Below are 25,927 nucleotides of genomic sequence, written 5' to 3' on the forward strand. Positions count from 1 at the left end.
AGAAGCTCCTGGTTATTTTAGGCTCCATTGAAGATGTGAGCGTATTTGTCTTTCTGACAAGACGGAAAGAGGGTTGAACCAAAATAAAGAAGAGTTTGGGACTCCGCCGCTGCTGAAATATGTGGGACAATAAATCTTTTGTCAGGACAAAGAGTCTTAATAATTGGAGTTTCCAACAGAAAAGCAACAATTATTCCAACTGCTGCACCAACGGTTTACCACATGGATGATAAACTTGTATAGAAATGTGATTTTTTTTTATGTCAAAGTATTGAATAAAAAGCAAACAACATATAGTAGTTTTAGTGATCTTTATTGCACAGTAATATAACCCACATTAGCACATAATAGTCAGGCAGAAGGTTTATATTACTTTCTTCTTTTTACAAATAAAAATCTGAAAAGTGTGGTGTGCATTGGTATCACTGACATGCTCATAGGTGTCAAAATAACCTAAGCTCAGTGAGTTCGAACGGAGAACATTTCCTATTTGTTTCAGTCGTTTTAACACGATAATAAGCTTTGATTCAATTGATGCTCTGGTTGTTTGTTGTCCTGAGGAACCTGCAGCACTTTTATCCTCTACCTGATTTTTATCTCCAACCTTTTGTAAGAAAAGCATTCCCACATCATGATGCTGTCACCACCATTCAGTATGTTTTTGGGTCTTCATGAAACCTTTTGTTTACTTATGTTCTCTACGAACCACTGAGGCCTAAACAGAACAGTTGGATTTATATGTTTAAATAAATTTAAAACAGGGTAGAACTAATTGCTTTAATGACCTCTAAGGTAAATAGTTTGCTCTCCATCTCATTCAGGGGTATAACAGTAAAACGGTATTTTCATTGGTATAAAATGTTGAAAATCATGCATGTTTTTTGTTCCAATTTACAGTTAAATGCTATTTTATTTTGCTCTGATACATTAGCACTAATATATTGTTCTATAACTTAGTTTGTAAAGTGCTGTAACAGGTTAATTGGTCTGGCTAGCTGCTTGTTAACTGCAGGTAAACAGTGTTACTTGTCTTAAAGAAAATGGATCTGTGGTGCTGCTGTAGTTTCCACGCCATTGCTGCAGCGTTTTTTCTGCCATCAAAAAAAATTAAAAACATTATTAGCTGCATTTATCCTTAAGTGTAAGAAAAGTTTACACCGCCAGCTTTGCACTGCCTTTCAGCCAGCTGGCAGGCAGTGCAAAGCAACAAGCGTGCAGAGCACTTTCTCTTGCATGGAAAGTATTTGAAAAAAATAATAACTGCATGAAGGTTTTGTCACCCTGGTGTACTTTTGGTCGCTGGACCAAGTCTAAACAACCCCCCCCCCCCCCCACACGCACACACATTTTCAAGTTTGAGCAAAACAGATACAATTGGATAAATGTTTGATCATGAATTATCTAAAAGTAGTCTCCTATAAAACTCTTTAAATTCACTTCCTGCCAACAACTCGGTTAAGATCAGCTTCCAAGGCTTCAGTAAGACATCAGCTCTGAGAAAATCAAATCACACCTCTGACACTGCAGATCAATTGAATTTTCTTTTGGGTGTCAAACTTTTGTCCGTGTGCAGAAATGTGATTTTTTTTTTCTTTGTGTGCACTTTAATCAGTGTTTGCCTTGGAAATGTTACTCGAATGCTTCTGCGTTGAGCAGCTCCCTCCTACATAAACCGTGTTGACCGTTTTCTCTTTTTGACCCGTGCGTGCCACTCTGGGCTGCGTTCCATGCGCTCGTACGAACCGCCAAGAAACGGCTCCTCAGAAGATTTGAGCAGATTTGTCAAAAGTTAGGATGTAAAAGTTGCTTTTGTTGTCAGTGAGGCTTGTTTTGTTGTTAATGCACATAAGAGTTTAAGATAAAGACGTGAGGTCTCTGACCCGTGTGTGTTTTGTGCTTCCTCAGGGCTCCAGAGATCATCCTCGGCCTGCCGTTCTGTGAGGCCATAGACATGTGGTCGCTGGGTTGTGTAATAGCCGAGCTCTTTCTGGGATGGCCCCTCTACCCCGGAGCGTCGGAGTACGATCAGGTAACACGTTATGACGTTGATGTTTATTAATTCATACAATGAAACTTTAGCTTTTGTGCCATTTCCGGTTCTTTGTGACGTGCCTGAGACGAGCTGCGATGATTCTCGCTGAGGTTTCCCGTTTAGGGGAACAGACGCAGCAGAGACTGTTCTCCAAGCAGCTCCTGTGCTGCAGAGCGAGACGCTGCCATGTTGCTCTCTGCTTCCATCAGATGGGGGAAACCTTGAGCTCCCAAAAGCTTGTCTGATTGTCTCACGTTTCAGACATAATAAGAAAGTCCAGCATGTGTCACTTGCTTTTAAGTCCTGTTTGATATCTGCTCCTCCATCCAGGACATAATTCTACCTTAAATCCAAACAGGCACCCATTTTTTGGGTTTTCTGTCTTGCAGATCCGGTACATCTCGCAGACGCAGGGTCTTCCGGCGGAGTATCTGTTGAGCGCAGGGACAAAGACCACCAGGTTCTTCAACAGAGACCCAGACTCCACCTATCCTCTCTGGAGATTAAAGGTACGCAAACAAAATAAATAAATGCTGCAGTTATGAACTCATGGCATTAAACACATATGTTTGTAAAATAAAAAGAAACTTATAGAAAAGTATAAAGAAAGAAAGAACAACTGAAAACAAGATAAATCATTACAAGGGGATTAGTAGAATATCTACTAATTCTTAGACAGGTTGTATATGTGTACAGATATTTAAGGCAGCTCCCTAAGCGATGAGATTAATGCAGAGGAGGAATTTCATTGGAATTTCTGTTGCAATGACAGATAAATATAAAGATACCGTATGTTTCAGACCATAAAACGCACCGGATTATAAAGGCGCATTACATATTCTTCCCAAGTGTGTAGTGTCACTCCTCCCTTCCGGTAGGGTGACCAGACGTCCCTGATTAACGGGGAGAGATCCTGTTTGGGATGACATGTCCCCGGAAATGTCCCCAATTTTAGTGAATCATGATGGAGTAAAGAAGTTTAGTGCATCAAGAGGTATTTACCTAGTCCTGCCGCTGTCCCCACGTAGCAGAGACCTTCCCCGCCCCGTCGGCGTTGCAGTTCATACAAAACAAACCAACCCCCAGGCAGAGACGTCCCCAGTTTTCATTAGAGAAATCAAATCTGGTCACCATACACAGAGAGCTATCCGTCTCTGTGGGGGGGACAGAGTAGCTGGACTACACTGCCCTGTTTTTAATATACGGCCACAATAAACGTAACTTTTATCTAGAATTAACTTACTAGGTTTATTGTTGCTAGTGCGTACTCCAAGCTGCCTTACATGAACGCACTTCTAGTTTAGGCATTACAGTCAGGCAGTCTTGTAGACAGCTCAGGGGTCCTCAGGTAGTGACACAGTGTACCGTAATGCTTCTAATATCCATTGAGCGGAGCGGCTTCGTTGCTTTGTTACTAACCAAAGTCTTACTTACACATTTTAACAGATTTATGAGCGCATTGTACCACATAAAATCAGTCAGTAAGCACAACGGTGATCTTATATAAAGCGCACCTTTTATTTCTAAGAAAATGTAAGGATTTAAAGTGTGCCATAGTCCCAAAAATACGGAAATCAAAGATATATTAATCCATTCACTTGTTTATTTTGGCTCTTGCAGCCATGTGAGGCAGTGATGTGGGTCTCTAGTTGTATTCGTAATAAAGTTAAAAGGATGTGTGTGGGAGCTCTTAGGGCGCTCTAACCTCCACTCACCGCCCCTCTGTGAGCTCCATTTAGGCCTCTTAATAAAGACCATTTGCTTCATGTGAACTTTTGTCAGCCACACAGAGATTTTGCATATTGAGTTTTCGACTGTAATGAGCTGCAAACACTGAGCCGTCTCTGCAGCACATAATGAGGGGTTTATGATGTGTTGTTTGGATCCTGGGAGCATACCGCTGCTGACAAGAACTAAGCATTGGCTTTAGAATATGGCCTCTTAACAAAGAAACAGCATGCATGCATGTGTCCTGCAGAAGCACACATTCCTCTTGAACCTTATCACCACAAGAATTTGGTGCGTTTGCATGTGATTGACCCACACAAACTAGCAAATACATGTGGGAGTGTAAGCAAAATGATGGTTATCTGATTTTATTCATCCCTTTCTGATAGCCCTAAAGAAAATCCAGCGCAACCAGCTCCTGAAGACCACTAACTAGTATTTAGAGTGTAGATGTAATTAATTTAACCTGAGTATAAACACAGCTGTTCTGTGAAGGACTCAGAGGTTTTGTTAGAGAACAACCAGCATCATGCAGACCAAGGAAGACAGCAGACGGGTCTGGCAGAACATCTGGCCTACAGGCAAAACAAACAAGCCAGTCTAGTGGAAAACTGCTGATCACCGTGAACACACAGGGGAGTACGGTGATGGCAGCATCATGCTGTGGGGAGGGGGGGGGGGGGCAGGGAAGCTGGTCACTCAGCATGTTTTATGTGGCAGAACAGGTGAACTGGGAAAGTCCAGAACTGTTGAGAAGTCAAAGGGTGGGAATACTTTAGCAGCAGACTCTTAGTTTTACATGTATAAGCGAGGTGTTCATGCTGCACCATTTCTTTTTTCTCTCTCTGCCGTGTTTGCAGAACAAGTCACCTTAAAATAACTTCATCACAAACTTCAGGAAGAATATTTAAAATTTCTCCCCGTCGTCTGAAATAGAGCCGAACGGACTTGGATTTGGGGAAACTCTCTCTCTGTAGCCCTGTAACTCGTCACGATTGTCCCACATCTGCTTTGTGTCCTTGAAACTTTATTTATTTTTCCTGTTTGAACACTGACGGCTCGGCTTTAAGTCGTTTAGCGTGGCTGACTGTAATTAAGGACGCTTTGTGTTAAGTCAGGGGATCGCTGCCGTCGGGTCAGCGCGGATACGTTGGGCGTAAATCTGCGTCGGTGGAAACATTGTGACGCCGTGTTGATACCTGTCAGGTTTGTGTCTGAGCGGCGGTGTAAATCTGCTTCGCGCTCTGACACACAGCCTGAGCCGTCTTTGTTTGCTGTTAGGTGAGTATGTGTGCTACCTTCAGGGTTACGCAGAGGGCAGGATGAGGTCTGCTGCACATCAGCAACAAGAGGCTATAATGAGCCAAATGTAAATAGCATAACTCCAAAGGGAGAGGTTTGATGGCATTTTTCACCAAACATCTGCTTCTTGTCTCCTGCAGACGCCGGAAGACCACGAGGCGGAGACGGGGATTAAGTCCAAGGAGGCTCGCAAGTATATCTTCAACTGCTTGGATGATATGGCACAGGTATGCAGTCCCGCGTATCAGAGCGGGAATCTTCTCTTCACAACAAGTCGAACCAGAGAAGTATTGTTTTCTTTCGCTTCTTTGACGCGGAGGTTTAGGTCTAGCGTCGGCTCCTGAGAATTATCTCTGAAATATGAGGAAATCCTTTTAAATATTTATGCAGCGGGGGTCTGATCTCCAGCGGCAGGAGAGTTTAACTGATACGTCGAGTTTTAGCGAGCCGAGCGAAAGCAGCTGTTTGCGCGGCTCGACTTCTGCTCTTGGTTTTACCGTCTAATGACTAACAGGCGTTTAAATTACAAAATGTGCTGCGAGTCGTTAACAGGCTCGATGCGTACGGTGTGAGTCCTTATCCGTGCCGTGTCTCATCTCTGCACATCTGTCTTTCACGTGAGCGTGTAACAGGAACAGCCACTAAATGCTGCAGATATCCTAAACCTCAGATCTTTGGTTTTTTTGCACACTGAGGGCGAAGCGTGCGCACATTTTGTCTGGTTAGTCTTTCACAGCGTGGCACCTGGACGCCACTTGGCTGAATTTATGTTTTGCTCGTGTCAAGCGCAAACAGCACGATTTACAGACGTCTTTCAAAATAAATGAAATTGCCTAAGGTAGTGGGTCACCCATCCAAATCATTAAATTCAGGAACTCCAGCCACTTTCAGGACCGCAGGAGACCGCCTCTATAAACATTTATGAAAGAAGGAGTGAATACTCTGGGCGGCTGCAGACCACACAGACCTGCCGTGGATGCAGGGGTGGATGCGTCTGCAGAGCGGGGGAAACGTGTTCTCTGGAGCGACGGCACAATGGATGACGGGACTCACCTGACTGCAGGTGTGAGGTTTGGTGGAGGAGGTGTCATGGTGTGGGCCAGTTTTTTTTTTAGAGTGTGGCTCTGCCCCTTAGTTGCAGTGAAAGTCTCTCTTAATGCTGCAGCAGACCAGGACTTTTTATGCTCTAATTGTTGTGGGAATAGTTTCGGGAATCGCTGCTTCCTTTCCCAACGTGACTGAGCTCCAGGGACAGGAACGAGGTCCACAAAGACACAGATGAGTAGATTTGGTATAGCTTTACAGGACACGAAGAAGGAAAAACATAAGAGAAATTTAGGATGGATGTCAACAGGAGGGACTTAAAAAGTCAGTGAAAGAATCTATTTGCTGTTGTAGCATATTTAAATCAGAGCCAGTCAGCAAATTCTGTTGAAATGACACTAATTGCTCTTTTGAGCTTAAAAGACGTATAAAACACTTGGAGGACAATTAAATCAGAGCATTAAAACTCACCCAAATATACAATCTGAACAACTTCTGTGATAAAATTATTTTTTTACACCATTTGTGAAAATGAAACACAGTAACATGTCAGCAACAGTAAACAAAAAGGCAGATGTCGAGGATGGTGTTTAAGCAGTTAGATGGATGGATGGATGGATGGATGGATGGATGGATGGATGGATGGATGGATGGATGGATGGATGGATGGATGGATGGATGGATGGATGGATGGATAAATGGATGGATGGATAAATGGATGGATGGATGGATGGATGGATGGATGGATGGATAAATGGATGGATGGATGGATGGATGGATGGATGGATGGATGGATGGATGGATGGATGGATGGATGCTATAAATAGCCGATTCTCTGAATATAGTTGTTTTTATGCCTGACGCTGTTTTTATTCCTGGTTCATGATGTTTTTATCTAAAGGCGGCTCAGAAAACGATCACTTAGAAAATAAAAAGTTCCGAAACTTAAAGCTTCCTTCAGAAGGTCTGGGGCAGAAAACACACAGAGGGTTTAAACGGCGTGGCAATTAAAAATCTCCCAGAGATTGGTCACAGAGCCGGTTTATCTGGAGAAGGGGATTTTGTCGTGGCGTTCCCGTGACGGCTCAGGACCTGAGTGTTGTTTAACATCGCATATGCCGTCCTTACCTGGTTCTGCTGCTAGATGGCGCTCTCAGTGACGACTGAAAACAGTTTGTATCCAATCCTCATCGAGCTGCTGATAACCGCGCGCCAGGAGAAAAAGGTTTGGGAAAGTGAACTTCCTCCACTGGCGGATGCTCGTCTTGATTACAGCCAAGCAACGGCCTCTGGAAACCCATCCGTGCGGATAAGCAACACATGTTGCCGCTTAAATGATGGAGACAGTTACGGCGGCTGAGCAGAGCCCAGGGCCACTGTCAGGCCGGGCCGGAGTAACATGCGGTCATCTGGGACGAGATGGTATCGCTTCCTGGGACCGCTGAAGTTCCTGCGCTCACACACACACAGCAGGCGAAGGCTTTAATGAAGCCAACCTGGGCTGGCATGATATCCCCCGGGTCATCTCTGTCTTCTGTGCTCCTAGCTCTCCTCTGTTGCAACACAGCTCCTTATTTTTTTATTTGTTTTTTAACAAAGAACACAGGAGGACGTATATTGCTGAGCAGCACAGGCTTAACGTGGGAGAAAAAAAACAGCGCCCTGTTTTACCCAACGTCCCGCCATCCTGACCACAGAAACAAGTCGGCACTGTGGACATCTGTGCCGGCGTGTATAATGGATGATATAGCTGAAGGCGGAGGGGCGGGGTGCCAGGAAGAGATAATGAACCTCCTTTTAGTCGTGGGAAACGTGTGGAGGCTTCAGTCACGAGTTGATCTAATTGAAGGGAAATCAGACACCGGCTTCCAGTAGAGCGAGATGCCGGATTGCACGAGGCGACCGGCTGAGCGAAGGAGAAACCCAGAAACATCCGGCGTGATCTGCAGAGCGTCGGTGTCTCCAGCCATACCAGGGAAGTCCTGGCAGGAGGCGCAGCAGGGTCTGGACTTTTCCTCTTCAGCTCTTCCACGTTTCGTCATCTTAAAACCACAAACTGCCTTTTGCTGGGATCCTGTTTGATCCGCCGACACAAACCAGGAAATAACTGGAAACTGATTTATGGTTCAGTGTTTGACAGCAGCAGACGTGTTTTACGTGAAGTAGCTCAAGCTCAGGAAGATGATGGATGCAAAGCACACATCTGGACTTTGACTAGGCCATTCTAGCATTAATCAGCTCTGGTCTGGCTGTATGCTCAGGGTGGTTGTCCTGCTGGAGGGTGAACCTCCACCCCAGTCTCAGGTCTTCTGCAGCCTCCACCAGGTTTTCCTCCAGGATTTAACTCCTGGATTTAACTTTTCCCATCAAGTCTGACCAGCTTCCCTGTTCCTGCTGAGGAGACGTTAACTGTTAAATAAAGAGCAGATTTCTGGAGACAAAGCTGATAGTTTTGTTAACAGATTCTCCCACCTGAGCTGTGGGTCTCTGCAGCTCCTCCAGAGCCACCATGGTCCTCCTGCTTCTCTGATCAATGCTCTCCTGGTCCAGCCTGTCAGTCCAGGTGGACGTCCATGTCCTGCTAGGTCTGCAGGTGGTCCATCCTCTCTCCAGGTCCACATGATGATCAGAGCTCTGGGAGGTTCTGTAGAACCTGACCTGCTGTAAACTGGACCAGAACTTCCTCCCTGACCCGTCTGCTGGGTTCCCTGGTCTCCATGATGCTGGTTGTTCTCTACAGAACCTCTGAGGCCAGAAACAGAAGATCTGGATTTATGCAGCGGTTCAGTTTCATACAGAGTTGGAGTCAATTTACTGATTAGGTTCCTTCTGATCACGTTTACGAGATCATTTCTTAATAAAATACATAAACGTCTGTGGTCATGACGTAACAACATGTATTTGCTAGACTTACAGAAACCCTTCTGCTCTTTCTCCTCAGAAATAAAGTGTAAAAATTGTGTTTTTTCCTGTTCAGTGAATCAGTAGATGGTGGGAAAACGTTTTCTAATCTCGAGCCTCCCGTTTTTTTATTCTTTTAATATTTTCGTCGGACCTGATTGTGCTCATCTCCCCAAAGTCATCTCCCTGCAGAGGACGCTGTGATTATTTCTCACCTCCTTCGGCAGATTATTCCTTTATCAAAGCCGACGGAGACGGCAAACAAAGAGGTGTGGCTGCCGAAGCTGAATAGCCTGCGTGGAGATAGGGGCCTTGAATCAGATTTGCCGTGTTGACTGGCAGCACATCTGATAGACCCTGGAGCAGGCCCACAGATAAGCGCTGCGTCTTTATGAAAAACAAGCCTGCCTCCGCCGCACAGCAGTCACAATAAACATGGCGGACCGTCTGTCGCCACGGTGCCGGTCCTCACGCCGCCTGACGGGCCGCCCGGCTGGCTGAGCGGCCCGTCTTTGCTCCGTCCCTCACCGGACACGCCGGCCCTAAAAGTAGCTCTCAGAGTCAGAATTAGAGCCTCGCATACCAAATCGATCTTTGCTTATGCGTTAAAGCCGACACCGGTCGATTATTTTTTTTTTAGTTCTGAACTGCAAATACTGATTTTAGATCTGATTGTTTTAAAAAGTCAAAATAAAACAACAATTTTCTTCATAACAACCCAAAATCACAGAGCTGTATTTGTCTTAATCAGCAAAAATCTACAAATGCAATAAAAATCTCCAGCTCACAGGAATATTTAAATAAAACGAGAATAATAATTACAGGATGTCGCCTTTTCTCCTTTATAATACAGATTATAGCTCATTCACTTTTATTCTTTATTTTATTTGTCTGAAAGGATATTCAATGTTGTTTTTTATTCAGAATGCATCACTGTGTGCGTTATAGTCCGGTTCCTTGTCCCTCGTTAACCTTAAGGGGGCGACAGCGCCGGACGGTATATATGTGTTTACGTAGAGCTACTTTAGGTAAACTCTCTCCAGTTTATAGAAAAATCTTCAGAGAGCACTGAAGCTGGATGCTTTTGTCTCTTTTTTGAGCTTCAACCTCTCCTAAAGGCGTCTATAGCTGCTACTCTTGGTTAATTGAATCATGTCGTTAATGTAAAACGTTTAGCTCCTACCTTTCTAACTTGTCGCTTGTGACGCTGTACCTGAGGGGTTAAATAAGGATTATAAATTAATATTCATCTTTACATCTTCACATTGCTTTCAGGTAAACATGACATCAGATCTGGAGGGGAGCGACATGCTGGCAGAAAAGGCGGACCGGAGGGAGTTCATCGACCTGTTGACCAAGATGCTCACCATCGACGCCGACAAGAGGATCACCCCCATCGAAACACTCAACCACCCCTTCGTCACCATGTCGCATCTCCTCGATTTCCCCCACAGCACACAGTACGTTCTCCAGCAATCTATTTTTTTTATTTTTTGCCGTCTATGGAATTTCTGCTGTTGTAAGTCACACGGGATGACTCCTCTGTCTCTGTCTGCCTGTGCAGTGTAAAGTCTTGCTTCCAAAACATGGAGATCTGCAAGCGTCGCGTCAACATGTACGACACAGTCAACCAGAGCAAAACACCCTTTATCACCCATGTGGCCCCCACCACCTCCACCAACCTCACCATGACCTTCAACAACCAGCTGAACACTGTGCACAGCCAGGTGAAGCCGCTAAGCTGCAAACGTCTTCAGTTCTGTCCTTTTCTTTCTTTTCCATTCTAGGTTTTAATCAGATTGTCAAAGGGCTCTGAAAACAATCACACCTCTTCAACTTTTTCACGTTCTTTTTACGTTATTGCCTCAAACTTTGATGTTTGTGGAGAAGAAGGAAGGTGACTTTTTACTGGTAAATGTCCCACTAGTGCGTTTATATTCACACTGCAAAAACGGATCTAAAAATAAGCAAAATGTTCTTAAAATTAGTGTTTTTGTCCTAGATTTGAGCAGGTAAATAATATTATCTGCCAATAAAATTAGTATTTTGACCCCTAAAATAAGATAATTAGACATCCTGTACTTGAAATAAGATGATGAAGATGAGTTGTTCCTATTTTAAGGGCAAAAATCTTATTCCATTGGCAGATCATCTTATTTACCTGCTCAAATCAAGGACAGATACACTCATTTTAAGAAAATATTACTAATTTTTAGTTCTGTTTTTGCAGTGCAGCCCCTATATTGAGTTAATTATGCTCTGTTTGGACTCTGAATGCATGCTCAGGATTTTATTTGGGGGTATTAAAGTAAAGGCGGCTTTTAATTTAATACTTACAACACACTGTTTTGTGTTGATCTGTCACCTAAAATCGCGTTAAAATACACAGCATTTTGTGGTTTTGACGGAACCAAACGTGAAAAAGTTCAATGGGTGTAAATAGTCTAGCTGGTGCCCTGTATGTGAAGGATAATAAACAGTTGCTTATATCAAATAAACCCATCTAGTGCTGATATAAGGATGTGGTAAATTACACCTTGATGATGATGTTTGAATTATTTTTTACCATATATCAGAATGTTTGTGCAAGAATTATTAAAACAAAAGGGGATAAAAAAGCCATGAGCTGTGAACTAGTCTGGTCAGTAATTCCCCATCACTGCTAAAATCGTCTGTTTCTGCTCTCGTTATGTTTTTATCGCTCCGTTCCTCCTGTTTGCACCTTTTCCCGTTCCTCAGCCTCCCTTTTCTGTCTTGGTGCATGGATATCTGTCTGCAGCATCTCTGTCTGTGGCCCAGGTCCTGTGGGATTGTCACAAAGTGCTGATCACACATGACAAGCCCAGCATCCTTGAGCTTTCAGCGCCTTAGGAATCCCTTCGCCAGGCTTCCTCTCTCCCTCCTCTTTTCTCCTCTTTCCTCCCGTTTGTCTGGGTTGAGCCTTCGGTACTTTACCGCTTTGTTCTCCAACAGTCTGTTGAACTGCTGACTTTTGGCTTGTGCAGGAATCACAGAGCGTCTGGTTACAGTGTTTACCAGATTGTGCATAGCTACAAATCCAACTCACCCCGTCCATCTCCGCCCCTTTGCTTTAGCGAACAGCGTTCTCCATCGGCAGCCATATTGAATGAACTCACGCAGCATGGCGGGCGACAAAAACATCATCTTGTTTTGATGTAACTGGATGAATATTTGCGTCAGCCTGGCTTTTCTGCAGCCGGCTCTCAGGGCGCTTAAATACACTTAAGTAACTGATTTATTTTTCTCAGCTCATTTGCAAAAAAAGGGTCTGTGGTTTGTGGTTTTCCTGCTTCTGTGCCGGGTTATGATGAAGGCCACTGAGAATTATTGATCACTTTTCCCCCTCCCAATGTTCATCACGCTGACTAAAGAGAGCAAATGAAAATTGAAGGCTCTAAGTACAGTATTTGGCTCCTGCTCCTTTGTAGAGCTAATGTAAAAAGCTAAAATTAGACAGCGTCTCATGGCACCACTCCCTGGCTGGAAAGTGAAAGCTGCGCCTTTTAAAAGCTCTGGGATCTTCCCAGGAAGTCTTGGTATTCCACGCGTTTAACGCATGCGACATGCAGACGTTACCTAAGCTTACGTAACGGCGCCACATCAGCTGGCTGGACGTTTCTACGGGTCACAGGCAGCTGCGTTGGTAACCAGTGGTTAACATCTTCACGAAGAGAAACGTTTAGCTTTAAGCTGACATTTAAAATCCTTGTCAGCCGTGGAGATAAGATCCATTTCTTCCTCTGTGAGGTTCATGTTATGCACTGTGGATACAACGCCAATTAGAACGCATCATTTGCATGAATACTTTATTCATTTCAACCTCTCACTGATGCAATTTAACCAGGTTTTTTGACCGGCTGGATCAACATTATCCATCTTCAGTGATTTTTGTCTGGTACACAAGTTTGAACGAAAGTTAGTTTTGTTATTATATGGTAAAATGTCCTATTGCAAGTTGTTTTCACCCATTAACAAGCATCTTGCATGTTTCTGGCTGCACATGGGACACTATTACATCCCCCTTGTGTAATGCACAATTATCACTGACAGCAAAAGAGTCCCTCAGCATGATGCTGCCACCACTATGGCTGACACTGAGTTCTCAGGGTTTTAAAAGCCTTACCTTGTTTTCTTTATCATTGTGGCCAACCTGCTCTGTCTTACTCTCATCTGACAGTAATACCTGTAAAGCATGTTTGCCCACGTGGGCATTTCAGCTGAGCTTGAGGGTCTCAGGTTTGAAGCCAGGGATAGTTTACTTCCAGTTTGTGGCGATTTTAAATTGGCTTACCTGTGAACAGTTTCAGCTTGAGATTTGGACACAGTTGGATAATGAATAATGAATTCAAACATCGTTCATCAAAGGAAGGGATAAAGCAGGAAAACGTTATAACAGGAGAACAAAACACAGGGTCTGCGGTAAAATAATAGGATTGCTCTGCAGGAGTGGAACCAGGGACCCTGCCCTGCTCTCTAACCACCACCATAGGTCGGTTTTAGCCAATCACAGTATAAAAATCAAAATGTTGTAAACTAGCTCATGCTAATTTATTTTTAGGAACTAGAATGAAAGAACCTAAAGAACTGTAGGAACAGCAAAGTTATTTGTCCAGAGGTTGAATGTTCAGAAGCATAAAACCGAGTAAATGTGCCGTACTTCCTTCTGCCTTCAGGTTATCTGCTCAAAGTCTTGCTTTCTCTTTTGCTTTTGCAGCATACCAAAGAATTTAATCAAACTTAACCATTTCTGCTCAAGGAGTGTTCAAATATTCAGGCAGAATTATGTTAAGATGCTCATGGATAGAAGAAAAGTCCTTGGTTTCTCTGCACCTTGACACATTTAATGAAAGTGTGCATGTCTTTGATCCTGCGTGCATAATTTTATCCCTGCATGCGTTATTTGAATTGTTTGGCTTTGGGGTCCTTGGACTCGATTAGGCGTTTTTTACGGGCCTTTTACCATTTGAAGTTTGAAGTTTGAGTGCCCCATTGGAGATGTATACCGTATTCTGTTTATATCCCATTAGGGACGATCGACAGTGCGTTTAAACGGGTGCAACCAATCCATTTCAAGATTCCTTCAAGTTCTATCATTTCAGCCCAGCCCATGATCGGCACAGTAAATTTTAATAAATACACAGAAGCAATTTATTACAGTAAAAACTGAGATGCCGGTAAACAGCTCAAACGATTGGAGTACATTTACTTTCATGGCACTGATGAGGTATTATTTATGCGACCGTGGCGTTGATTGCATTTCCACTCGCATTCTTTTTCTCCGTCTAATTAATCAAATCAGCGGTTTGCATATTTTAAAAACCGCTCAGAGTACTTCACCGGTTCCCAGACTTTATTATTCTTGAGTTTCCTTCCAGTTGTTTGGTTGATTATCATAACCCTCCCACCCCAGACCAATTCCCTGTCATTTCCATCAGTACCTCCACCCTCATGATTTTTATTTTGGTCCCACCATTCCTTTAGGCCACCAACCTGGCTCCCTCCTCCACCAACAATGCCACCCTTTCCTTTGCAAGTCCTGATGTCTCCATACTAAACTACCAATCTGCACTCTACCAGCCCTCTGCTGCCTCCATGGCGGCCGTGGCCCAGAGGAGCATGCCGCTGCAGCCGGGGGCGCCGCAGCTCTGCGCCGCTCGGCCCGACCCGTTCCAGCAGGCGCTCATAGTCTGCCCACCAGGATTCCAAGGTGAGGAGGCCGCACACATTACGTGTTAGTTAGGGTTTGCAAACGGGTTGCAGGGATTCAAAAAGTGTTTATTCCAGTTGTTCAAAAAGGGGAAGCTAATATATTATTCACACTTAAATGCTCCAGGCAAAGGTAACCTGAGTAAGAATCTGTAAGCTGTTTTCAGATTCATTTATTAAGTTAAAACAACCACTTATGTGAACAGATATTTTTAATTATGACTTAAAGATGATTAACCGATGTTTATGATTCACTTTCAGTAGCTATCCCAGATAGCCTCTAAATAAAAGAATGAATCAGGATAAAATACCTCAGAAAGCAGCACGTCATGTCCTGATCTAAAAATATTTAAGAAGAGATTTGAAACAAATTCAGGACAATGATCCAAATTTCACCTCTGAACAGGAGATAAGGGACGTTTTTGTAGTGGCCTAGTCAAAGTCCTTACTAAAATCCCACTGAGATGCTGAGAGATGGCCTCAAATCGGTTATTAATGCTGAAAGTCGCTCCAATATGGCTGAATTAAAGCAATCCTGCAAAGAGCAGTAGAACAAAAAAAAATCCTCCACAGCAACATCACAGATTTATCACCAGATAAACGCTTTATGACAGTCAGTGGCACAACTAATTATTAGCTTTAGGAGGAGATTAATCCCTATATGAATAAAAACTCAGCACCTTGATGAATGAAATCAGCATTTGAAAACTGCCTGTTATATTTACTGAAATTTTAAGTGTGACAAAAAATAAAGCAAAGACAGATGAAATCAGTAAGGAAGCAAACTGTAAATGCACCACATTTGAAGCATTTAGTTCATGGAAGACGACCCGAACGTTATCCATCCAACAGTCACTGACACGTTGAAGAAGAGGAAGACACAAAAGGTCATTGCCTGATGAAGCCTGTGGTCTACAGAGTGCTGTAGCTTAGCAGATTAATGGAAAGTTCAGTGGAAGGAAAAACTTTGGCAGAAAAAGAGTTTCACAGGACACAGGGATGAGAGAGGATTTTAAAGCGCTTTGTGGGAGAACAATATATATCAAGGTGTGAATATTTGATAAAAAAATGAATTTTGGTTGTATTAATTTGCTGTGATCCATAGTCACCTAATTTAATAAAAAATAAACAATTTAATTATCTCACCCTACAGGCACTGAATCAACACAGGAGTTTAACCTTTTGAATAATTTTCTGTAAATAACAAATTTTCTCATTGATACTTTCCTATTTTTGCATAGAAAGCAGAAAGGTGCTGAGTATAAACATTTGCATTGCTTTTCTCTCCTCCCTGACTGATTTGACTAGATGCTTTGGTATATAAGCGGTTCCTCCTGACTCTTTTCACACGTGTTTTATTTCTGCACAGGTTTGCAGGCGTCCCCCTCCAAGCACACCAGTTACTCTGTGAGGATGGAGAACGCCGTACCCATAGTGACGCAGGCCCCCGGTGCCCAACCTCTGCAGATTCAACCTGGCCTCCTTACACAGGTAGGGGGGGGGGGGGGAGCAGAGCGCCTCAGACCTAAACTTTAGCAACAATGCAGGAACGGTTTGCTTCCCAGCTTCAACTTAACCGCCATCAGATGCATTCAGTCCCTGGGAGTTCTTTGTTTTTCCCACAAGCCCACACTGAGAACAGGATCTACGGATGGGGGATGGAAATCACTCGATGCTAAAGACGCTGCCTCTGCCGGCAGCTGTTTTTTTTTTTTTTTTCCTGAGTGCATTCAGGCCAGCTTCCGAGTGCATTACCCCCCCCCCCCCCCCCCCCTCATGGCCCTGGTTATCCTGAAGGCAGAGGCGGCCACGCTCTGATGCACTCAGAGGCAGGAGCTCCTCACACTGGAAAGGTCTTGAAGGGCCAGAGTTTGAGCTGCTGATATACTCTGGCGGCACCTTGCAGAGAGCGGCTGTGCACCCCCCCCCCCCCCCCTCCCTCCTGTGCATGCAGACGACTTCCATCGCCATGTTTCTCCCTATGGAAATTTCCGTGCGGGCTTTAAATATCCGCGAGAATCCTGGGAGTTTGAATCGCTCCCTTATCTCCAGTTAATCATCCGGTAGGCAGGCATGCGAAGGAGCACAGCTCGGTGTGCCGCGCCGTGCTCCATGCATGTGTTTCCACGGTGGGTTAATCTGTCAGATACCAAACGGTGATTAGCTCCATGGCTGCTTCCAAGTCAGGCGCTCCAAATTACAGGCCTCCAAGGATCTCCAGAGGTCAGGAGGAAGCTTGCATGAGGCTAGCTGTGACCACAAAAATCACAACATTTTCAGATCAAACTGAATAATATTTAAAATTTGGGGGGGGGGGAAATAAAGCATCCTCTCTTGCAGTAATTTCACAAGCGTCGTCCTCTTCCTCCGTGCCCTGCAGGTGTTCCTTGTCACCTCTGTCTGCACACACGTTAAACAAAGACAGGCAGTAGTTAACTGAAGCAGATGGCTTTTACAGGCCAGCGAACAGAACACCTAATAACTGGGTATGAGGCGAGCGTGCTTCTCCGTGTTTATTCCTTTGCCGTGGGAGGTCTGGCAGGCTGGGCCGCGGCCTGCTTGCCTCTCGGTGGCGTTCCCGCCGCCACCTGTGACTTCATTTACTGTTACCCACGAACTCTTTTGCCCCAACGTGGGCCAACGCAGGGTTAGCCTCGAGCACCTGCCTGCGCTGAAATGGAGGGAGGAAGGGTGCAGGGGGGGGACGGGCTCCGAGCCGGGAGGCAGGGGAACCAGCGGGACCTTTATCTGGAGCAGGAATGCAGAAAATGTGGAAACAATCGGGGAGTGAGAGGCTGGGCTTTGAAAGCCCCGAGGTGACAAAGGGTTTTCACCCAGGCGGTATGGGTCGCGGTGGGAGGCGGTGGGCCGCTGATAGTGGTGGCAGGAAGAAAAGAAAACAAGCTCTTAACCGGGTTACCATTCCAGGCCAGACAAACCGGTTACACAACGCAGGCCGCCTTTACGAGGAATGCATGCAAAGGGGCAGGAAAGGAGACGGGCTGGACGTCTCTTAATGGCCGGCTGATAACTGAGAGGTGAAGACCGTCTGCAGCTCCAGCGTTAGAGATGACGAAGCAGTCAGTTTACACCGCACAGGACCCCAGCCCACCTACACCCAGGGCTCTGAGAGTCAACAACAACATTCCCACAAGTAGGCAAGCAGACTGCAGTAGTTATAGGTGCAAGTAACAAACTAGTCAGTCAAATGCAGACAGAAAACCAAAGATTACAGTGCAGAGAAAAATGATGCTGCTGCTGTGCACACACTGCCATAGAAACGGGTTTTTGTCTCACCTTAATGTTTCATTTTATCAAATAATCTTTATTATGAGTTGGAGATAACCTGATTAAAGCCAAACCTGCCAGGCCCAATAAAAAAAAATTACCCCATAAAGCTGATATCTGGTCGCTCCGCCCAAACGGTTTGTGATAACGGCTAATTAGTCGTTTCCATAGCTCTGGATGCATATTGACCCACTCTTCCTCGCAGAATTGTTCCAATCCAACAATGTTATGTTTATTCATCTTAAGCAGCCGTTCAGAGACGCTTTTTGCTGGTTTGTTTCGGCTCATCGTCCTGCTGCGTCCCGTGAGCTTAAGGTCACAGACTGATGGCTGATATTCTCCTTCAAGGCTTGCAGGAGAGGACAAAAGATGGGTCCTTCAAAATCAGTCCTCATCAAGACCGTCACGCCTGCAGGGCTTTGTTTTTAAAGTGGTCCTGGGTTGCAGTTTGAGGTCTGTTTGTCTGCTTTATGGTGACTGATAGGGTCTGTTTTAATAGTTTATACAGGTCTGACCAGGAATCACGCCTGGGTTTAGGAAATAAATGTGGCTAATCCATTAATTTATTATTTAACAAGGTGGGAAAATGTTTTATTTGATGCAGGACCAGGTTGGTTTGGATTGTTTTATTTTACTCAGGTTATCTTTGTCTTAGGGCTGGACAATATTTAAAAAAAAACCATATTGATAAAATATAAATTATATTGATCAATATCGATAATTATCACCAAATTCAAAACATATATTCGAAGTGTGGCCCTGGACATTTCATGCTTTTGCTTGGTGACTTATTTTTAGATACACAATACACAAACACTGAATTTAAACTCAACCCTTTATTGAACCAACTTTTTACCAAAACTGCAAGTTTTTAAAAAAAAGAAAAAAAGAACACGTGCTCTCTGACCTCTGTGAAGGGGGCGGAGCTTCGTTCCAGGGTCTGCGTTGTGATTGGTTGGAAGGAAGTAATGACTGTAATATTAACTTACATTATATATACATTACATATTGCATGTATATATATATATATATATATATATATATATATATATATATATATATATATATATATATATATATATATATATATATATATATATTATAGGCTAGAATGCAAAAGGAAGGAAAACTGTTATTCTATTGAACTTTTTATTGATATATATTGTTTTTGAATTATCGTCCAGCCCTAGTTTGTCAGTCAGTAAATTTATTAGATAATTTGAACCATTTAAACGTGACTTACACAGCCGACATGGAGGACATCAGTAACGAGGTAAATACTTTTGGGCAGCACTGCTTAGATTTTCCCCTTTGCCGTTTTCTCTATTTAAATGTGTGCGCTGCGGCTCCTGCTGATGGTGTTGTAAATAGATGCATAAACGGTATTAAAGGAACAATTCATTAGCCCTGACATTAAAGTGCTAATCAATAGAGCTGCATTAAACTGTTAGCGCCACACACACACAGCACCACACAGACACGTTCAGGCACACATGGCTCATCTCCAGGCAGATTACAGCAGCTAGTTCTGCATAAGAAATTCAAAGTAGCCTCTTTCAGAGCAGCTTGAAGAGAGGTAGGAATTAAATTAGAGCGCTGGTTGATCTGACACAAATCAGACACATAATCACGCAGGCATCGTATTCTCTCAGCCGCTCATGTTCCCGTTCACACAGCAGCACGCAGAGGAAGCATCCGAGGTATCTTTGTCAAGCTCTGGCCTGCTCTCTTCTGGTTATGCATCCAATTGTCAAACTTTATTGGATATTTGTCCAGGAGCTCCAGGGGTTTGACTTTAATGTTACAGAAACCATAATTTTTATCATGCCACTTTTTAAAAAAAACAAACAAAACAAAAAAAACAGGTGCAGGCTATGCAAAGAGATCCTAGAAAGTTATGGGCATAGTTAGTTTTCTGCCACCCACTTTGCTTTGCACACAGGCCATAAAGTTTAGCTTTTGACTCCTCTAAATCAAAGCATGCGCTTTGTCCTCTATAATAACGTGGCAAACTTTTGGCTCTCATCCATTTTTGGAGTGCATAACAAACACGTTTGATGGGATGTCCCACCTGAGCTGTGGATTTCTGCAGCTCCTCCAGAGCCACCATGGTCCTCCTGCTTCTCTGATCAATGCTCTCACTGCAAAAAAAAACTAAAAATAAGTCAAATATTCTTAAAATGAGTGTATTTGTCCTTGATTTGAGCAGGTAAATAAGATGGTTTGCCAATGGAATGAGATTTTTTGCACTTAAAATAGGAACAACTCATCTCTATCATGTTATTTCAGGTGCAGTAAATCTAATTATCTTATTTTAGGGGTCAAAATATTCATTCCATTGGCAGATAATCTTATTTAGCCGCTCAAATCAAGGATAAATGCACTAATTCCAAGACAATTTGACTTTTTCTTAGCTCCGTTTTTGCAACGCTCCTGGTCCAGCCTGTCAGTCCAGGTGGACGTCCATGTCCTGGTAGATCTGCAGGTGGTCCATCCTCTCTCCAGATCTACATGATGATCAGAGCTCTGGGAGGTTGTTTTAGGACTTACCTGCCTGCTGGGTTCCTTGGTTTTCATGATGCTGTTTATTCACTAATGTTTTTAGCGTCTTTAATTTGCTAATTAGATGACTTCTGAGAGCAAATGGCTGGCTTTCACCTTCTAAATTGTGACTTTGCACCGTTTTGTGTTGGCCTACCACATCAAATCCCAACGAGAAGTGTTTAATTTTGCGGTTGCACGGTGAAAAGGTTGCAGGGATACGCGTACCTTTGCTTAATGCTGCATATTACAAGGCAAGCTTTGTCTCCTTTCTTCTGACCTTCACATCTTTGGCCCTGGATCTGTGCTCTCCCTGCAGCAGGCCTGGCCCAGCGGCACCCAGCAGATCCTGCTGCCCCCGGCGTGGCAGCAGCTCACCCACACCTCAGTCCAACACGCCACCGTCATCCCAGACTCCATGAGCAGCACGCAGACTCTCGCCAACTGGAGGTAAACACTTTACAGTACTTTTTGATACGTCACTCCATCCACACAACATGTCTAAGGATCAGACCATTAAGGAAACCTGTTGGTTGCTGCATCAAATCAGGAATCTTTACATCATGTAGAGTTCAGCCCGCCACTGCGATGAGTTGATAAATGGAAGGATTTATGGAAGCAGGATATCTGGGGATGGGGGATTTAATCCGTGTGTACGGGAGGCTGCCAATGCATGCTTAAACTCATTCAGGGCCGTCCATCTGTAGCAAGGCAGCCCCCCCCCCCCCCCCCCCCCCCAACTCTGTCCCTCCCATGCTGTCCATCGGCAGTCCTCGGAGAGAAGGTTGAGAAAGTGTCGCACTTCCTCTGCAGAGCCATCGCTCCACAGCTGCTGGTGTCAGCTCCTCTGCCCTCCCTCTTTGCTCCCTCCTCACTCCCTCGTCTCCTTTGATGCTGTTCAGGAAAGCTGACCGCTGCCACCTACTGGCATGCCTGGGTCCGCTCTGTCTGCATTGTTCTATAGAGATGACTTTATTCAAATATAATATAACTGAGATTCCTTAAGATAAAGTTGGATCCTTATCCTGCTACGGGTCTTATGAACATGGCCAAGAGCCGCCTGTGACTCTGGACACTGTCTCTCCCCCCCGTTAAGGACCTACAAGCTTCTGCGTTACATTAACGCACAGTTTACTGAATGCATATTACTTCTGTATATATATTGATTTTATTCAATTTTACTTTATTTTATTGTATTCTTATTTCTGTCTGCACCATCATCACCAAGTCAAATTCCTTGTATGTGCAAACCTACTTGGCGATTAAACTTGATTCTGATTCTGATTCTGATATGGTTTACAGACAAAGAAAACCAAACCCCCAGTGTCTTAGAAATCTAGACGATTACATACGTTTGATAGAAATACATTTGAAACAAAATAATTTTATTATAAACGTCTAATAATCGTCGTATAATCATAGGAAGACTTCCATGGACCCCCTCCACAAAGAGTGTAAGACACAAACATTAATCAGAGAGGCAAATGTGAGGAAAGTTCAGTGGAAGGAAAGTGTGGTAAAAAACCCAAATACAAGCAACGGGGATAACAACCCCAGTCACTAAACACAGATGTATCCAGGACTTAATCTGCAGCTCATCCCTCATGTCAAACTGATCCAGAACCAGATATCAGACGCATGTCACCCAGGCTGGGGAGAAAAAAGACTGGACTGCTCCAAAGTCCTCTTTTCAGCTTAAAGTACATATTTTGTTTGTCGTTCAAGAAATCAAGGTCCTCCATTCTGGAGGAGGAGTAGATAAGCCCAGAGTCCACGCTGCCTGAGGAGGAGAGTAAAGTTTCTACAGTCAGTAACGATCTGGGAAGCTTCCTGTCAGCGAGCTGCTCAATCGATCCCCGCAGAGAATCCACAAGCTGCTGCTGAGCATTGACGCTCAACAGCAGCGTCCCTTTGCACGCTGCAGTTTACACAAAAATAGCCCCAACTGACTGTACGGAACAATATTTTCAGTGCATACACATTTCTGGATTAAAATCCTTTTTTATAATTTCTAAGAAGCTGAATTCTGGGTTTTGATTGGCTAACAAACGTAACCGTTTCCAGAAATCAACCCTTGAAATACATGGCGTGCAATTAACGTGTGCATGAGGGTCTCTCTAACTTTTTATTCACAGTCTAATAAACCGAGGCGCACCGTGTATAATTGATGTTGTTTCACAGGAATTCCCACCCCCATGGCGGCCATTACAATCCCATCATGCAGCAGCCAGCCCTGCTGACCGGTCACGTCACGCTCCCATCCAACCAGACCCTCAACGTAGGCGTGGCGCATGTCATGAGGCAGCCGTCCACCAATAACAACTCCTCTTCCAAAAAGACCAAACAGCACCAGATGTCCACCAGGTACCCCAACCACCCAGACCTTCCTAAAGGAACCTGTTCTAGAACCCCCCCCCCCCCCCCCCCCTCGTTCTCTTGCATCCCTAACGTCTCACCTCTGCTCTTCCAAGGAACGTGTCAAACTACGAGGTATCGTCCTCGCAGGTGGTGCTGTCGCCGCAGCGGTCGAAGCGGGTGAAGGAGAACACGCCGCCTCGCTGCGCCGTGCTGCAGAACGGGTCGGGGTCCAACTGCCCGCCCGCGCAGGGCTTCGCCGGAGGAGGGTGGGGGCCGCACCAGGCGGAGCAGGCTTCCAGCACCACCCGCGACCACCAGCACCACGTCCCCCGACAGACCATCGTCATCCCCGACACGCCCAGCCCGGCCGTCAGCATCATCACCATCAGCAGCGACTCCGACGAAGAGGACGACCAGAAACAGAACAACGGGTCAGTCTGGACAGTGCAACAGAATTAGTACAAGGGGCTTTAGATCTGCAAAGAAACCTAAAGGTGTTTTAAGGAAATAGAATAAAATTATATTGACTCTGATCTTTTCTAAATACTTTTTGGAAAATGTTAAAAACGGAAAACAAAGTTTTTTTTCTCATAGATGTTTCTGTTTATATATCAGCAGAAATATGGCAAATAAATCCAAGTAAATTAAATTAATTGTAAATTGTATTGCAATGCTACAATGTGATACTTTAACAATTTCAAGACTGTTTTTCATTGACTTAAATGCAATTTCTTTTTATTTATTCTTTTTATGGTTTGAGAGAGGTAATGGGGTTTGAGGAAGGGGGGGTAAGCGGTAAATTACCTCAGGCCGGAACCGAACCAGGGTCAGCCTCATTGAGGTCTAAGGCCTCCGTACACGGGTTATGCTCTCTACCCCTGCACCATCGGAAGACTAAATACATTTTTTAATGTGTAAAAAATATCAAGAAATAATAGTTTTTAAGAAACTCATAAGTAATGTTTCCACTGCGGTTAACACGTTGATGACTCCTGGGTGCTCTCTGACGCCCGGGTCACCCCTCAGACTCTCTGTAGGTTTTAGGTCTGGGGTCATGGTTGGATTTTTGGGTTTCTTTTATTTTTTTCCCCCTTTCTTGTGTGGTAAAACCATTCCTGTGTTGATTTCCTCTTGTGTTTTGGATCTTTGGACCCAGTGACGACTCGTTTTCAGTTTTCTGGTTGAGTCCTCCTGGTTTTCTTCAAAGACCGGTGACGCCGTGATCGGATAGAAACTCTCCCACAGCATCTCTGAACCTCCACCGTACTTAGCAGTGGGCTTGAGTCGCTTTCCAACATTTTATACCAGACCCACCTAGACTTCTGCTAATCAGCTCAGGGTTAGTCTGATCTGAACGGGGCAGATTCTACATATTTATCTGATTATGGTGGGACAGAAAAAGGCTTTTGTCATTTTTTACCGTGATGCTCTCCGTTTGGCTAGATGGGTCGTCATCCCGCCTAGTGAGCAATGTCTAAGAAAAATTTGCCTCGGCGTCACATCATTTTTATCCCCCCTGGGGAAAAAAAAAAAGACAGATTACTAATTATAAGCGCCTACAAACTCTGAACAATGTAAAAAGTAAAATGTTCCCTTTTCTTTCCCATTTTGAAGAATGGGTAAGCAAAATGAGCCTCTGTGTCTCGTTTTATTTATGCCCAATTGAAAATGAAACTGAGTTTTTAAAAATAAGAACTTCCCAGACAACAATTTAAAAATGTTAAGTAGACATACATGAAATACATGTTTTCATTTTTGTGTTATTTCCTTTTCGTGTCCCACTCTAAGTAAGACTTTAGTTTAAACGATCGCCTTGTGCACAGATTAGCAGCAGTTACTCACCGTCTTCTCTCTGCTTTTCTGCAGCTCATCTTCCAAACACAGAAAGAACGTCATTAGTTGCGTGACGGTCCACGATTCTCCAGAGTCGGACTGCTCCAGCCACAACAGCCCCTACGACCTGGAGTCCAGACCCCACAACAACAACAACAACAACAGCTACGACACAAAAACCACCATCCTGGACAACTACAACAACGGGAACCTGCGCACAATCATCATCCCTCCTCTGAAAACGCAGAGCAGCGAGGGGCCCAACGAATGCGAGCGGCTGATGCCAGGTAACGGATGCTTTCTGCACCATCGCTGGAAAAAAAATGGGGACTGATTTGCAGGTGAACTGATTTCTCTGTTTTTCTATTCAACAGATTTAATGAATCATCAGAATACCGGCTACAAGTATAAATCCTCCAATGGGGTATCATCGGGCAATAACCACCTACCAGGGGGCGCGGCCGGGGGCGTGGCCTACCGGCAGCAGCGCTCGGGTCCGCACCACCTTCAGCAGCAGCCTCTCAATCTCAGCCAGGTACAGTGAATGCTGAATGTTTGATGGATAACACGAGTATTGAGTTTTAATTCTCCCCCCATTAAGGCCATATTTAAATGAGTTCTGCACAATAAACACTGTTTTGCCAAAGTGTTCCTGTTGGTTGAAGCATGAAGCCACAAATCTCGGTGGATTTTATGTCATGGACCAACATAAATTAGAGAGTATCTGTGAAGTTTAATGGAAAATTCTGGGTTTCTTGCAGAGGTGGGGACTCCAGTCATTGATTTTATGACTTTAGACTTGAAAGACTTTAAATGCCAATGACTCGAGACTTGAACCTGTTTGCTTGAAAAGACTTGATATTTTACCCAAAATCTAAAGCTTAAGACATCTATCATTTAAAAAGTGAGCAACATTGATTCATTTCACTTAACCAGTGTCTAAAATAACGCAGACCGTCTCTCTCTTTCTCCACTCAGCCACAGCCACTCAAATTAACCAGATTTATATTTTTAAAGGAAAAGGAAATAAGCTAAGGACAATAATTTTCATTTGGGTCTGAATGTGAAGTTCTGCTGTTGCATTTTTCACAGAATATTCTGGACAAATATAGTTCAAAGGAGGACTGTTCTTGAAGCAAAGTTTAATTTTACTGTTTTGTGAGCTCGGTTGCA

General features: G+C 44.1%; 1 protein-coding gene across 3 annotated transcripts in view; it reads left to right on the forward strand.

Moving 5' to 3' along the window:
- Positions 1-25,927, forward strand: part of hipk2 (homeodomain interacting protein kinase 2) — a 102,448-nt gene that overhangs the window by 73,565 nt on the left and 2,956 nt on the right. For 2 of the 3 annotated variants that reach the window (XM_012862955.3, XM_036126643.1), the window contains exons 3-14: positions 1,906-2,029; positions 2,422-2,541; positions 5,203-5,289; positions 10,283-10,467; positions 10,572-10,734; positions 14,510-14,735; positions 16,104-16,225; positions 20,883-21,013; positions 22,745-22,927; positions 23,035-23,352; positions 24,788-25,041; positions 25,129-25,289. In XM_012862955.3, the coding sequence (XP_012718409.2) occupies positions 1,906-2,029; positions 2,422-2,541; positions 5,203-5,289; positions 10,283-10,467; positions 10,572-10,734; positions 14,510-14,735; positions 16,104-16,225; positions 20,883-21,013; positions 22,745-22,927; positions 23,035-23,352; positions 24,788-25,041; positions 25,129-25,289 (2,074 nt within the window). The remainder of the gene's footprint in view (positions 1-1,905; positions 2,030-2,421; positions 2,542-5,202; positions 5,290-10,282; positions 10,468-10,571; positions 10,735-14,509; positions 14,736-16,103; positions 16,226-20,882; positions 21,014-22,744; positions 22,928-23,034; positions 23,353-24,787; positions 25,042-25,128; positions 25,290-25,927) is intronic. The other variant, XM_021316667.2, reaches the window with a different exon arrangement.

This window comes from Fundulus heteroclitus, chromosome 2 (genome assembly GCF_011125445.2).
Source record: "Fundulus heteroclitus isolate FHET01 chromosome 2, MU-UCD_Fhet_4.1, whole genome shotgun sequence".
Taxonomy (NCBI): Eukaryota; Metazoa; Chordata; class Actinopteri; order Cyprinodontiformes; family Fundulidae; genus Fundulus; species Fundulus heteroclitus.